Source organism: Stylophora pistillata, chromosome 4 (assembly GCF_964205215.1).
Source record: "Stylophora pistillata chromosome 4, jaStyPist1.2, whole genome shotgun sequence".
Taxonomy (NCBI): domain Eukaryota; kingdom Metazoa; phylum Cnidaria; class Anthozoa; order Scleractinia; family Pocilloporidae; genus Stylophora; species Stylophora pistillata.
The window spans coordinates 35,843,452-35,858,697 of NC_142522.1; the positions used below are offsets into that span (position 1 = coordinate 35,843,452).

The 15,246-nt window shown below is 38.9% G+C and overlaps 1 protein-coding gene and 1 long non-coding RNA gene across 10 annotated transcripts in view; one reads left to right on the forward strand and one right to left on the reverse strand.

Moving 5' to 3' along the window:
* The window catches only part of LOC111327826 (low-density lipoprotein receptor-related protein 6), a 17,294-nt gene extending 12,328 nt beyond the window's left edge, over positions 1-4,966 (reverse strand). Inside the window, exons 1-6 of one of the 9 annotated variants that reach the window (XM_088756827.1) lie at positions 4,526-4,675; positions 4,089-4,198; positions 3,590-3,664; positions 2,623-2,740; positions 982-1,393; positions 164-579 (exon numbers count right to left, since the gene is read on the reverse strand). In XM_088756827.1, the coding sequence (XP_088612953.1) occupies positions 164-579; positions 982-1,393; positions 2,623-2,704 (910 nt within the window). In that variant the 5' untranslated portion in view covers positions 2,705-2,740; positions 3,590-3,664; positions 4,089-4,198; positions 4,526-4,675. Of the gene's footprint in view, positions 1-163; positions 580-981; positions 1,394-2,622; positions 2,758-3,589; positions 4,054-4,088; positions 4,434-4,525; positions 4,676-4,815 lie in introns of those variants that run through there. The other 8 variants (XM_088756826.1, XM_022932110.2, XM_088756828.1 and 5 more) reach the window with 8 other exon arrangements.
* A 6,593-nt stretch (positions 4,967-11,559) lies between these two features.
* On the forward strand, positions 11,560-14,884 carry LOC111327830 (uncharacterized). Its single transcript, XR_015999967.1, has 3 exons — positions 11,560-13,723; positions 14,383-14,428; positions 14,688-14,884. It is a non-coding gene; the product is annotated as an uncharacterized LOC111327830 (long non-coding RNA).
* The last annotated feature ends 362 nt before the right edge of the window (positions 14,885-15,246 follow it).

Consider the following 15,246-nt stretch of genomic DNA (forward strand, 5'->3'; position numbering starts at 1 on the left):
CCAGCCCGGTATTACACGTGAATCTGGAATCTTTGGAATCGGTGTTCAATGTGTTAGCCCTGCAATAACCGAGTCTTCAACCTGCCCATGTGAAACTAAAGTTCAAATATTTAACACAATTGTTTGGAAAAATTACTAGATTGTTTATTTATATATTTATTACCTTTAGGTTGTCGCAGGGAAGAGAACATACCAAGCCCCTGAAGATTACTGAAACCAAGACCCGCGTAGTTTCCAAGAGATCTCTTTGTGGACTTCTCGATCTTGTGGATTTTGTTGCCGCGCGCGTCAGATACGTAAAACACGCCGCTTAGCAATACAATATCATAAGGATAACGAGCAGACGAGAGGGACATAAATTGTTGTCGGGTGTTTCCATCGAAGTCAATGCTTTCCAGTTTCCTACTAAAAAATCCCCTTTCAAGATAATAAATACGGTTTGCTTGAAAATCGATGGTCATCCCATTTGGAACGTAAAAAAGTGAGGTCCCAAGATTGACCAAGGTTTTCCGATCTTCACCAGCCAAAGAAGCTCTCTCGATTTTCCTTTGAAGTCCCCCGGTTAACCAAAACATGTACCTGCAATACCAATGATAAAGGTAAAAGTGAAATGTAAGCGCCCTTCGAATAAGTAGTGAAATGAATTTTGAAGGCCACCACTGCAAGGAGCGGGAGGTCTCAAGGTTTGAGGCCTTGCAGATTCAAGAATAAGCTTCAGGAGCTATGACAGGAAGTGCCATACGCAAACATTACTTCACCTTTTGCGGAACGGGCAGGAGATTACAAACCCGTTGTCAGGATTTGACGTCAAAAACTCAAAAAGTGGTCCACTTGGCGCAGGTGAATCGCTTATCAGTTCTTACCGCACCAATTTCAAAATCAAAGCCCACGTTAACTTCCTTTTAGATTTTCTGTTGTTAGAATTGAATGGTGTTAGTTCCAAATCAAAAGCGGTTTATCATATAGAAAGCTGCTACATACCCCTTACGTGGATCAACAGCTATTCCAAGAGGATTTCTTATATCTTTACTGATCAAGATCCGTCTGTTCTTCCCGTCCAACTGGGCTACTTCAATCCGCCGATTAGTGTAATCAGTCCAATAAATTAGTCCACTCTCCCACTCCACCGCAATACCTTTGATCTGACCTATGTTGCTGTCTGTTGAGACGTTCTCTACTTTTCCGCTAGTAATGTTGAGCCTCTTTATGGCGTTTGGCCGACGCTCGCTCCAGTACACCAAATTCAGTCTCACATGCACGTCGACCGCATCAATAGAGTCGAGGTTTGATACAACTGAGTACAAGTTGGAGGAGCTGATATCTATCGCTTGGAGAGCGCGACTGTTGCTAAAGTAGAGACATGGTTGGGATTGGCATGAGGTCGATGTCACGCCTATCGGTGGGACAAAAATGAGAATAGAAGTCAGAAGAACATACCCAACAGTCGAGACCTTGGTCACTAGGGCCGTAATCGTTCGCAAGAGATCAGACCGCAGCTCTGTAAGTCGTAATAATAAGTTTGGTATGGAAAGGTGCTCCGAAACGTCAGAAAATCGGAACAGGGAAGAGGTGAAAATTTCGCTTCGCATAATGGAATAGCTTCATTCTCACCAGGAAATCTATTCTACTTCTTTTTAATGTTAATGTTGTCTCACTGGGTTTTCTTATTCCTCCTATATCCTGGTGGGATGCATTCTCAATATGTCATCGAATGACAGCTGATTTATTCTCTCCATTCGATCGATCCGTGACAGCGATATCCTTGCAGATCTCATCCCTTCATTACGCTGTGCTTGATAGCCAGTGTGACGATATTGCATTGTCTTAGCGTCCAATCAGATTTCAGTATTAACACGTGCGCGCCAACTTGTTTTGACTCTCTCTGGTTTTCCTCGTCATGGCCCCTTGTAAGTTGTTTGTGAGTTCACAATGTTCTAATTAAACGAGTTGAAGTTTGAGAACGTGAGCCAATTCTTTATAGCCAGTTGCAAATTTGTTTTGCCCAGTATCAGTCACACGGATTAATTGCTGAGGACTAGTTGCAGCATCCTTTTGTATCAACGGTGCAAATTGCACTGAGTGAAAGTGGGCGACAAAATTGTTCACATATTGACCTTTTCAACCCCCTAATACCTTTAATTTTATCTCTTTTGCCTGAGTAAACCTCATTTTCGACAGTCGAACGCGCCGTCTTGACACTTTCGTGATTGATTACAGTTCGTCATAGTATGCCACGATGATATTTCGAGGATCTGTCAAGTAGAGATCAGGAAGTGATCTGCAACTTTATTCTGTACGTGCGTTGAGTTTTTGTCGGTTCTTCACCAATCCAGCACATATCATGCAAAACCGCAATTTTATCACACAAACAAACCTACTATTTATCAAACTGAACGACTGAAACGAAAGCTTCTTGAGAGTGGAACTGCATCAACATTAAGCTACGCATGAAACAATTTTAGACGATGCAGTTCTGTAGATTGACAATGTGCCTTTCCTTGTCCTTAAAACATTGATGCGTGGGATGAAACGAGCCAAGAAAAATCTTGTTAAAATCTAGCCGTACAATGATCCCGCAATGATAGAATATTATACACTTTAGACAGTAAAGATAGAGCATACCTTTGTAATTGATAGTCAGCCACGCCAGCAATAGAAGAATACCTCTACGAAATGAGGCAAAAAAATTCGTTCGCATGTTCATGTCAAGATTCGGTCACGCCAACTCCAAAAGAATGCCCTGCAATAACATAGGAACTAAGAAAAACATTCATTTAAAGAGTATTTATGTGAAAAATGTCTAACGCTTCAGATTTTCGGTTTAAAATCTTAAACAGCATCATTAAATACCGACGAAAGGTAGTAAACACTCTGCTATAGAAGAGATCGACTTTGAACTGGTTTTCCCACGTTGCTTCGCTCGCACTTTCGTACAGTTAATTAGTTAACTTGATGTTGCCCAATTCTACAAATAGGTATGATGGTAAACTCTCCTTTCTTGATATATTTATCGACAACTCTTCGAATGATTGTGTTTTTTCAGTTTTTCATAAAAAAAACCCAACTGGTCTCCTAACAAATTTCTTCAGTTTTATTCCATCGTGCTACAAAATTGGCCTTATCCAAACTCTTATTGACCGTATCTACAAAATCAACAACACCTCTTCCGGTCTTCAAAACGATCTTAAGAAAGTTTACGACAATTTAAAACGTAATTCCTTTCCTTCGCATATTATTGAAAGAACTTTCAAGCGGTATCTTGACGGGTCCTCCTCTCAAAATAGCCGGAACATTGATGACAATAATACACGTTACTTTAAACTCCCTTTTGTCGGCTATTATTCTAAAACTCACTAACTCCGACAACTCACTAAGCGCTTTTGTATATCGGACCTAAGTATCAAACTAGTTTTCAATTCTTTCAAAATTAAAAACATGTTCAGTGTTAAAGATCGTACTCCTGATGCTCTAAAATCCATGGTAGTTTATCAATTTTCTTGCGCGGGATGTAATTCCCGTTATATTGGCGAAACTAGTCGCCACTTCTCTACTAGGATAAAGGAGCACACGGAAAGCGATAAAAACTCACATATTTTTAAGCATTTTAACACATCTCCTTCTTGTAAGAACAAATACTCCCTTTCTTGCTGTAGTATTCTGGATTCTGCCAACAACTCTATTGATTTAAAACTCAAAGAAGCTTTTTATATAAATAAGATCAAACCTGAACTTAACAAACAATTACAGCATTATAACACTTTTCTAGCATTTTAGTTCACACCTTTAATTTCACGTTTGTTGTCACGCTGTAAATACTACCCGCTTTTGTATTACATCATACTGTAAATGTATTATTCATCTACTTGTCAGTAATATAATTACTCGCGTTCAGTTGATTGAAGATGGCATAAGCATACCGAAACATGTCTCTAAAAAAAGTTGTATATTTCTTACAATATCAGTTATCCTACTTGCTACTACTACGACCCTATGATAATAAGTATGAATTAAGAAATTCAGTCTTATATGTTTTTTTCTCGTGAATAATAATAATGATAATAATTATAATAGTAAGAAAAATTGATTACCTTTCGGATTTTACGTTCGTCGCTGTTGTTTGCTTTCTAAGTTGATATGTTCCAGAGACCGTAGCATTAAGCAAAGGAAGGTCGGCTCAGTGGTCGAAGTGGCGTAGTTCCTTGTAATCGAAAAAATAACTTTGCGTCGCTAAGCTGAATTACACGTCGAAACAGAAGGTCACAACTTGAGCAGGTTAGGATGAGATTTAAACCGGCGATAAAATCACCCTTGCGAGCTAATACGTTTTCATAATGGTCTGGGTATAACTGAGGCTATCAATATTCATTCGTGTTTCTTTTGTAGTGAAATTTACACCATACGTGATCTCGTGGTAGCAAAACGCTCATTCGTCTAAAAGGGAATCAGTTTTAAAGGAAGTAAATATTTTAAATGACACAAAGCAAAGAAGTCACGTCTCTCACTAAGAGTGGCTTTTACCACTTACTTATTCCGGCGAGAAGTTTTCAATTCTCTTCAATGTATGTCGTACACGTTTTTCAGTTAAAAATGCAAGCTCAGTCAGCGTGAAACCCAGATCGAGTTCGATGAAACTTTAAGCGATTTAGTCAATACACACGTTTGAGATCCGGATGTTGTCAAACTCAAAGCGGCATATGAAGCCGCATATAACTGTGGCTGTGAGCCCGGAATGTGGTAAGATACTTCGTGGGAACTATGAAGAAGCACGATTTCGAGCTATGGTCGGTTCATACGGAAAAGATTAAGTGTACCAACCTGAAGATAGCCCCTTTCGATAACAACCCTTGATACCTTTAAAGTTTTAGTTTGCATGTATGTTCGTTTGATGTTTTTGTTTTGACGTGACGTTAGATTTTACTCACTACGTGCTTCGAGTTAGCTATTTTCCTTATTTCCTAACCTACCAACAAAGACAAACCGACAAGATGGCTTGCGCAAAAGCTGATGCGCAGTTTCTCTAAACTGACCCGGAAAAAATTTCGCGGATATTGAGTAAAGCGGCATCAGAATTCGTGCCGATACTACACTGGATTTTATTTCCGCTTCTCTATAGAGTCTGGTTTTCAGCGATTGGTTGTCGAACATTAGTATTTCGGACTGTTTTGGAGGTAATGCTAGATATTTAGAAATGTACACACAGGATTTATTTAAACGCTTTACAGTTTTGAACGGTTCCCTTATCGGTAGTTCTCTACAGAGCTGAAAATTTAAACTAGAATATTTTAGTTCGTGATTATCAATCGGCAGGTGGCAAAAATTTTGTCACGTTCAAAGCTGCTCATCGAGTTCCTGTTTGTTTTATGTCACGACGAACTTATGAACCTTCCCGACTTTCAATGAAAAACCATCTTCCTTTCAAAGAATATCAGGATCTACGAAGAAAAAGCATTTTTAAAGATTTGACCTTCACTTTGCAATCCAAGAAATAAACTATAAGTTAAATTTCCTAAGAAAAGATTAGAGCTTTCCTCAATACGCTTGGTTGATTAATCAACTCGAATTGAAAGATAACCGCTTGCATTGGACTCCTATAAATACTGGGGACTCCTAAACTGTTGTCAGGATCGAACAGGAAAGACAATAGTTTCCCTCTTGAATATTCAACTCACGGCGTTATGTATGTTCGATTTACTGTCGTTTATGCTTGTATGAAAAAGATCCGAAATGTACATAGGCAACCGTGACTGAACGGTCACGCAATATTTTAGATGGTCGAAAAAGACGAGTCAGGTTTGTTTTCTAACTAATATGTATGCGGCGGAACAATTCTTTGTTAGTCATCTCCATAGCAATACTTCTTTTGTATTCAGTTGAGAAGCCTCGTTTTTATGCAAATTATTCGGATTCAAACGTTTATGGAAACAATACGAGAATGTTAGCGTGACGTAAGCTTGACTAAATTTTAAGATTGAGACAAAATGATCAGTTCACAGGTTTCTTGGTCGTAAATTGAGATTTTACTCTGGAGATAACGAACACAGAGGAAAATCATCCGCAACTTAAACGTGAAGGTAGGCAAGGATTAAGAAAAGAATGCTCCAGAAACGCTTTATTAAGCGGCAACTAACTTCTTCGTAGTCATAATAACATAGTTAAGTTGTTGATCTACTTTTCTTACTTTGTATACGTCACCTAGAAACCTGACGCCTGCATAATATACTTGAGACAGTTGATGGCACTGAACGGCTTTGTTTGCAGATTCATTTCTTTATGTTGGCATACAGCGCGTCATTATATGCCGTCTAATCAAGTTGAATTATTCTAATGGCGAAATACTTATTCAAAAGTGACTAAATGTAGATCAACGTTGCCATCGGATCAGCCCTCCAGGTATTACAGAAAAGACTGCTTTCCACGCAACGATTTAAGGAAGTATTTTAAATGCTACTGGCGCAGGAAAGTTGGTGTTATAAGGCAAACTTTGATTTATTGCGTTGACATATATGTAGTCATCTGTACAGTTTCGCACCAGTAATCACGCCACACCATATATGGGGGAAATTAGTGACATGACTTGTATGGGCGGCCGTCACCACCAAAAATACATGGATGCCAAATAGATCAGTAAATACAAAGATGGTTTAAGGATCAGCTGCAGGATAACATAGCTAATAAAGGAATGGCATGGCCAAATTATAGACAGTCTAGGTTTCCTTCATGAAATAGAACAGCCTAAACATAAATAGTTTAGCCAAATGATAAACGGTCTAGTTGCCCATGTCGAGTTGGAACATGGAATTGTGAAATGGACCAGGTAAATTGCGAATAGTCTAGCGCTCATTTGCAATACAGTACATAAACGGTGTAGCTTTGTGTGAAATGACTCAGGTTAATACGGACTAGCGCAGCGTACGCACAAACGGTGTAGCTTTGGGTGAAATGGCTCAGCCTAATGTGGAATGGTACAGCGTACACACAAATGGTGTAGCGTTGTGCGAAATGACTCAGCGTAATGTCAAATGGTACGGCATAATGTCAAATGATACATCGTACATACAAACAGCGTAGCGTTGCGTGAAATAGCTCAGCGTAATGTCAAATGCTACAACGTACACACAAACGTTTTAGCGTTGCGTTAAATAGCTCAGCCTTCACGTCACGCCACAAGCAAGCTCGACGATTTGCCACAACATCGAAATATTTCAAGTAATACTGAGCAATTTAATGTTCAGCGGGAGCGTCTGATGTTCTGCAAAGCTATTCGACGTAACGCTACACCATTCATATGTACGCTGCACCATTCTACATTACGCTATCTCGCCGAAACCACCAAAAATACAAACCGCAAATGGAACAGCGATCTGCTGGAGAGCATGACGTCATCGAGCGAGAAGAATGGCGCGAAACCATCACATCAGCGTAGTTGCTGTGTTGAACAGCCTACACTTCGCCTTGCCGTAAAGCAGAGCCAATTCGGTAAGTTTCTCCTATTTTTCCCTAGCTGAAATCGCTTTTATTTGTTTTCCTTCATGAAAGCTTTTATTAAAATAGCAACAAGACTTGATTCTACCACGGTTGGCCGGCCTCCTGGTTTCCCACAGTTTGCACGCGTTGGTGCCTGAATGTTTAAAGTGTTAAGTAGTGTTATGACGTGCGAGAAATATAGAATGCCGAGCTCTCTTTTCTTTTCTGACTCGCGCTCACTTTTCAATGAGAGTTTAATTGCAAAGAGTTTTTGAACATTTCAAAAGTACGTGACAAGTTGGATTTTGTGTGGACCATCATGGACGCCATGCTAAGAAAACGGATAGCCTTGATTTGTTTTGACATTTTTCAATCGGAGTGATAACGGGATGCTTTAATTGGTTTTCCTTACGATTAGAGTATTAAGCTAAGGGAAGACTGCTTACATTTATTATTTTAAAGAGGTGTACATTATTTTCCTATTTTTTTTTTTTTTTTTCCCTGGGTGCAGTGATAGTAAAAGTAAATTCTATTTTTATTTTCTCGATCAAACTTAGGTTATAATCCTCGACCGGAAACAGTTAAAGTTTTTTTTCGCATTCCAAAAGTAGTGTTTAACAAAGCAATATATTTTCCGAGGCCGGCAAACCGTGGTAGAATCAAGTCTTGTTGCTATTTTAATAAAAGCTTTTCCCACAAAGCTACATTGTTTGTATGTACGCTGTACCATTCGACATTATGCTGAGCCATTTCACCCAAAGCTACACCGTTTGTGCGTACGCTGCGCTAGTCCGTATTAACCTGAGTCATTTGACACAATGCTACACCGTTTGTGTACTGTATTGCAAATGAGCGCTAGACTATTCGCAATTTACCTGGTCCATTTCACAATTTCATGTTCCAACTCGACATGGGCAACTAGACCGTTTATCATTTGGCTAAACTATTTATGTTTAGGCTGTTCTATTTCATGAAGGAAACCTAGACCGTCTATAATTTGGCCATGCCATTCCTTTATTAGCTGTTTCCTTACTCGGAACTGGTCAGCTCAGACAACCACCACAAACCGTATAATATTATCCAAACTTTTAAGATTATTCGATCTAAGAGAAATACATTTGTAATTCGAAATCAGAAAACGCAAATTTAGTCTTAATCTCATGGCAAAATTCAAGAAAACATGACTGGAAACTTACTTCTGTGGCGGGTCGTAAAGACAGGTTTCTCACTTCAGGTTAGCAGATTCGGGTAAGCGAACAGATACAAAAATCGACTTCTCTCTCTCTCTCACTGATTCTTCTGAAAAACTGGTTTAAATCACCGTAATGATTACAAAAGCTGACGTTTCGAGCGTTAGCCCTTCGTCGGAGCGAATAGAGGAATTGTGGGTTGTGTGTGCTTTTAAAGGCAGAAAATGGAGCTACGTTATTGGTGGGTGCATGGCAACGAGAAAAACATGAATAAATTAGTGGAATGAAAAGCGTTCATTGATCCCTGTGGGATTTAGACTGCCGGTTTGAAAGATGAGCTTTTGTTCAAGATTTTTACGGCTTTCTGTGCCACCTAAGTGCAAGGAAAGACCGCAGATTGCCATATGTTTTCTAAGCAACATATGGCAATCTGCGGTCTTTCCTTGCACTTAGGTGGCACAGAAAGCCGTAAAAATCTTGAACAAAAGCTCATCTTTCAAACCGGCAGTCTAAATCCCACAGGGATCAATGAACGCTTTTCATTCCACTAATTTATTCATGTTTTTCTCGTTGCCATGCACCCACCAATAACGTAGCTCCATTTTCTGCCTTTAAAAGCACACACAACCCACAATTCCTCTATTCGCTCCGACGAAGGGCTAACGCTCGAAACGTCAGCTTTTGTAATCATTACGGTGGCCAATTTACCATTTCAACTTTGTTGATATATCCAAATTATTTCGTTACTCCCACCGACGCAGCCCCAAACAGTTTCTTTCGAAACTATCAGCCTTTATTCATTTGTGGTTTAAATCACGACAAGCTAACACTTCAAATCATTGTGAGGAATTAATGTCAATCACGAGTTGTGTTAATTAAATTATATCTGTCATCATAGGCAACGCCTATTTACTAAACGAAACATTAGCTATGCTATCCTGCAGCTGATCCGTAAACCATCTTTGTATTTACTGATCTATTTGACATCCTTGTATTTTTGGTGGTGACGGCCGCCCATAGACTTGGGCTGCGCGTGGGTTCACCTTCGAGAGGGATTATATCATTCACGCGTCACGAGTGTCGCTCGCGAGAGGCGTTGTAATTAGCCTTTCTGATAGATTATCTCCGCTTCCACGAGAAGACATGAAATATTCTGTTTGCCGTGTAATTATTAGTTTTTTTTTTTTTTTTAAATCAAAGACATTGTAAAACTCACTCCTATTGATAATTAAGCACGGAATGCTAAGATCACCGGCCTGCACGTGGACAAAGCGAACTCATCAACTTTGACTCCCCAAATAAAAATGAGACAGGTTTTCTCTATGTAAATTGTTTTTCTCTCAAAAATTAAAAGGGAAAGAGAAAGTAATAAAGTTAGGAGCAACCTTAGTGCTGTTGGTAAGGAGAAAATAGGTCTCTCGTGAGAAGTAAACTGATCGCCATTACTGTGAAACTAGTTCTTTATCTCAGAGTTGATAATTTAGTGGTACACTTATAGCTCTATGGAAATAAAATTTATTTTTGCCACCATATTCAACACCGAGCTCTTCTTGTTTTATTTGTTAGCAGAGGTGGGATAATCAACATTCTTGTATGTCATTTTACCAATAATCAAATATCATTTTTGTTGATTGATCGATCAAACAATTTACTATGTACTTATCATTCTGAATTTTAATTGGTCTTTTCACCAGCCTGGAACAATACCTAGCTTATATTTCTCCACTTAAAACCTTTTTCTCACTCTCTTTTTCTTCAGAATCCAAGTGACGAAGGCTTAGTCGAGAGAATGATTACGACCTTCGGTGGATGTGCACGCTTGATTTTTTGTGCAATGTTTGCAGCAGCTTGTTTATATTCAGCAAGTGAAGGTAACAAATTCTATCTTCATTCTTGCGAATCAGTGGTTCATCATATAAAAAAATGCCGTCACGTTTGTTCGAAGTGATTTTTCAATGGTGCTTCTTGCTTGATTAGGAAGTCTCTTTTCTGGACACTCAGTCATCGATTGTAAAAATAACTTTCTTATCCGTTCAACTAGTGAGCTTTCATCACTGTCTATCTAGCACATCAGAGGAGAAAAAACTCCATGAACTCCGCTGACGTTTTTCATTCCTTTTATCTGACTCATATCTCGGCAACCAACGACAACCTATCATGAACGGCAACTTGTCAACGGCAACGTACCAACAGCAACTGAACGTACCAGCGGCAACGTACTTGTTCTCTAAGTTAACAGGGAAAGAATTGCATTCGTTCTCCCAGTTCTTAGTCTTTTTTGTTTTGTTTTGCTTTATTTTTTTTTTCTTTTTAATATTCTTAATTTGTTGACCGACTTATGAAATGATACCTTTCTCCTACCTTGTCTTGTCCGCTAGTCTTGTAACACAAAATATTGCAGGTCAAGGAGAATTTGTAGCTAATTCAGATAGGTAGGCAAGCCGACTATCCTTTTTATCTTCAGAGCCGCGATAACTTTATATGCTTGTTTGTCGAAGATTTCAACGTCATGTTCCGTTTTTTTCGCAGGAGCTGCAACGTGCTTTACCTGCGACTCGCGAAACGACAAAACGTGTGCACCAGAATCACTGGATAAATCGAAGCAGACACGGTGTCGCAGTGGAGAGTTAACCTGTGCAGTGATCAAAATCGAGCCCTACTCACCCGATGGTAACACATCCAACCATCAGTTCGTGCGATTCTGCAAAAGCGAGTGTGAAAACGTTACTCTCACATTAACTGTTAAAACAAAACACTGTACTCTTTGCTGTCAAACTGACCTCTGTAATGACTTCTCTTTCGATCCTTGTAACCCCCCGTCTAAGACAGCGCACCTAGGGCACGGAACTTTAGTCACAGCACTTCTGTGTGGTTTGGCAGTACTTGGAACAATTTACTTCCGGTAATGCCTGGCTTGGGTATTATTTTCCAACAAGAGAACATACACTAGCATCATAGGACCAGAACACCGAAACCAGATTATAAGATAATGAAATAATTTGAATATATCAACAAAGTTGAAATGGTAAATTGACCACCGTTACGGTTATAAAAGCTGACGTTGCGAGCGTTAGCGTGGGGAAGGATCAGTGCATTTTTAGACCCATGCATGCACCCATTCCCCTTGAATCATGCTTTTGATTTAAACAACGCATGGTGCCATATTTTTATGATGGGACAGTTATTTTGCCGTACTGGACGGATGAGGAGCTACTCTCTTACATGAAGCACTATAGCTAACGGAGAAATCCTAAGAAAAACAAAGCATATGATGCACGATCCTCGCAGTAGATAGCGCTATTTAAGCAATAGCGAAAATCAGACCTGAAAAAAATCAGGCCTGTACGGGACTCGAACCACTGACCTCTGCGATACTAGTGCAGCGCTCCACCAACTGAGCTAACAAGCCAACTGGGAGCATGCCGTTAAGTTAATTCGTAATAAACCCGTGAAAGTGATAAATGAGATGCAATGAATATATGAAGATCATATATTTTGAACTGCGGTATTAGATACGTATGATGCACGATCCTCGCAGTAGATAGCGCTATTTAAGCAATAGCGAAAATCAGACCTGAAAAAATCTAATACCGCAGTTCAAAATATATGATCTTCATATATTCATTGTATCTCATTTATCACTTTCACGGGTTTATTACGAATCAACTTAACGGCTTGCTCCCAGTTGGCTTGTTAGCTCAATTGGTAGAGCGCTGCATTAGTATCGCAGAGGTCAGTGGTTCGAGTCCCGTACAGGCCTGATTTTTTTCAGGTCTGATTTTCGCTATTGCTTAAATAGCGCTATCTACTACGAGGATCGTGCATCATACGTATCTAATACCGCAGTTCAAAATATATGATCTTCATATATTTATTGTATCTCAAAAACAAAGCAAAAAAAAAAAAAAAAAAAAAGACGAAGAAGAAGACGAAGAAGAAGCAGAAGCAGCAGCTTAATCTAAATTGGACTTGAAACAACTAAACAAAATTTGGTCTAAAAAAATATTCATTTGGAGCTTAGTTGGAACAATGAATTTATTCATGCTCTTCGTATTTTGTTTTAATGAAAAACATCCTATTTACCAATGTCAATGGACAATATGTCAAATTGGAATCAACGGGTTTCTTTTTCCTTTAGAACAGTGACAGCGTCATAGGCTTTTGCCGAAGATGAGCATAAACTATAAACAGTAAATCTGTCAAAAGTTCACTTAAAATAAATTGGCCTCAATCCGTGTTTACGGTGAGCGTATTCGCGTTCTGAACAGCCAGGCTTTGGTTAGTTATAATTCATATGGACAAGAAAAAATAAAATCGTTTAAAGTCCAGATCGAAGTCTGGCAGAGTTAAGCATTTTCTCCAAAGCCGATTAATTCTTTACCTCGCAAGGCAGTCAAAATTGTTATCATTTCAACAACAACAACAACAACCTTTATTTATGTGTCAAATCTAAAATAGCAGTTATACAACCACTAACTGGGGACACTAAATACTACCTAAAAATTTAAGAAATTTAAAAATAAAACAATATACATTTCTCCTTAAGAGCATAACATTTTCGTGCACTAAACGCTTTTCTTACTTTATTGAAGCCGTTGAGCTATCTCTAACTGTTCTTTTCACGGAGTAATTGTTATCCAGTCAATAAATATCAGACAGAACCGGCTCTACACTTCAACCTTGTCTGCAAAGGTGGTTCATCAAGCTAAAACGAACAACTTAGTCTATCATGAGCGATTGAAATTATGCCTTCAACTTCTCCCTGTCACTCCAAATGCATATTTTCATGCAAAAAGGGGGGTACAAGGTATCGTTTCAGTACTTATCTGCCTTTGCTCTTTAAAGCTAGTACCCTAATTTGGCGACATAATGCATTTGTAGTCCATTAACAGGATTATCCGAAGCTGTCACACTGACACGTCTTTGACGTCACAAACACCTTTCAATTGAAAATGCTCAGTAACCTTTCCTGACAGCAGTAAAGAGATCGCTTGAGCCAAATCGTCGACACGCGACAGGAGAACGCGCACGGGAAGATAGCCAAGTTCACTCCTACTGAAATTTTCACGGTTGGTAAAGTGATATAGTTCATGCTGCAAATATCACCAGCTATATCAAAGAAAATACCGTAGTTAAATTTCTAAACAGTGTAGCAGGTGATTCTTTTGAGTAAATATATATTTCTCGTTCCAGTTTTACATACTCTGCTTAAGCGAAAAAAAAAAGAAAGAAATATGCGATATTTTTTTCATCAAGTTTGCATTTTAAACGGGGAGTTTACTATAGCACTATTACCGTGATGATGTTTCTATCAGTTATCCGATTTCTTCTGATCTCTTTCTTCCCCAGCTTTCTGTCTCCTCAGACATCCTCTAAACATGTGATTATATTTTTTGGCGGCATTTGCATATCCGCATTTGAAGACGACTCACTGTTTACTTTTCAAAGACCTGCTCTCGTTTCAAAATAGCGTTTTAAAAATTCTATAAAAGCTTCAGTCAATTTTAGTAGAATTTAAAATCTAGTTTAAAACTTTCCCCGGACAATAACACAGATATTGATCGTCTGAGTGTGCCTGTCCTGCAGGACCTTATTTACTTGCGCACGAAATTTTCGCATCAGGTTCACAAAGCGATTAAAAGTCGTTATTTTGCCAACAGTATGTATTCTGAAATCATATTTATTTTGCCTCCTTTCCTATATAATCGAATATTTCCTTTCATTAAAGGGCCTCATCACAGAAATATAACAACAACGTAAAAGTGAACAAAAGGGTACGGAACATGCATGCAATTTATAATTTTACATTTCATTTTAATTTAGATTTTGCTTCTCTTTTGATGCTATAGATTCGAAGATATATAAAGCAGAAGTGCACGGCTGCACCATCATTTGTTAGTTTTCATGCTCACTCCAAACTTTTCCGATGTATTATTGTTAGTTGCGCTCTTCGCCAACTTATTGACGATAGAAGGTAATTAATATTCTCTTTTATACTTTTTATTCTCTCCCAATGAACTTATACTTATTTAGGAGCATACAAGGGCTAAGATACGATGAGTAATTCTCTCCCTGCATGGGTAAGCGTTAGTAACTGCCTGTTTGATAAAAGTCCCATGCGGCAGAACTCGGATTTTGAGGACGCGCACACTGTATCAACTGAGCCCACCATTCAAAATACGTCGGCGACTTGGGCCATTCACCTCTTTTTACACCATTCGTTTCCTGTATTGCAGTTGGATAAGCAATGTTGGAAGTGTCCTGAGGTAATTGACATGAGAAAGAAAGTAAGTTAGTGAGAACTATATATACTTTGAATTTTGATTTAAAATCTGTTTTGTAGGCCTAATAAAGTGTCAGTTTTGTGACTCTAAGGATGGGCCCTGTGACACAGACACATTTGAAGGAACAAAGCCACGAACATGTACCAGATGGTACCAGCACTGCTCCGTTTATCGAAGGGTCTTGTCGAATGGAACAACGGCACATGTTGTAAGAGGCTGTGACAGAGATTGCAACGAACCCTCTATGAAGTGGACATTGGGCAGATACCAAAAAACAACCCTCTGCAAATACTGTTGCAGTAGCGACA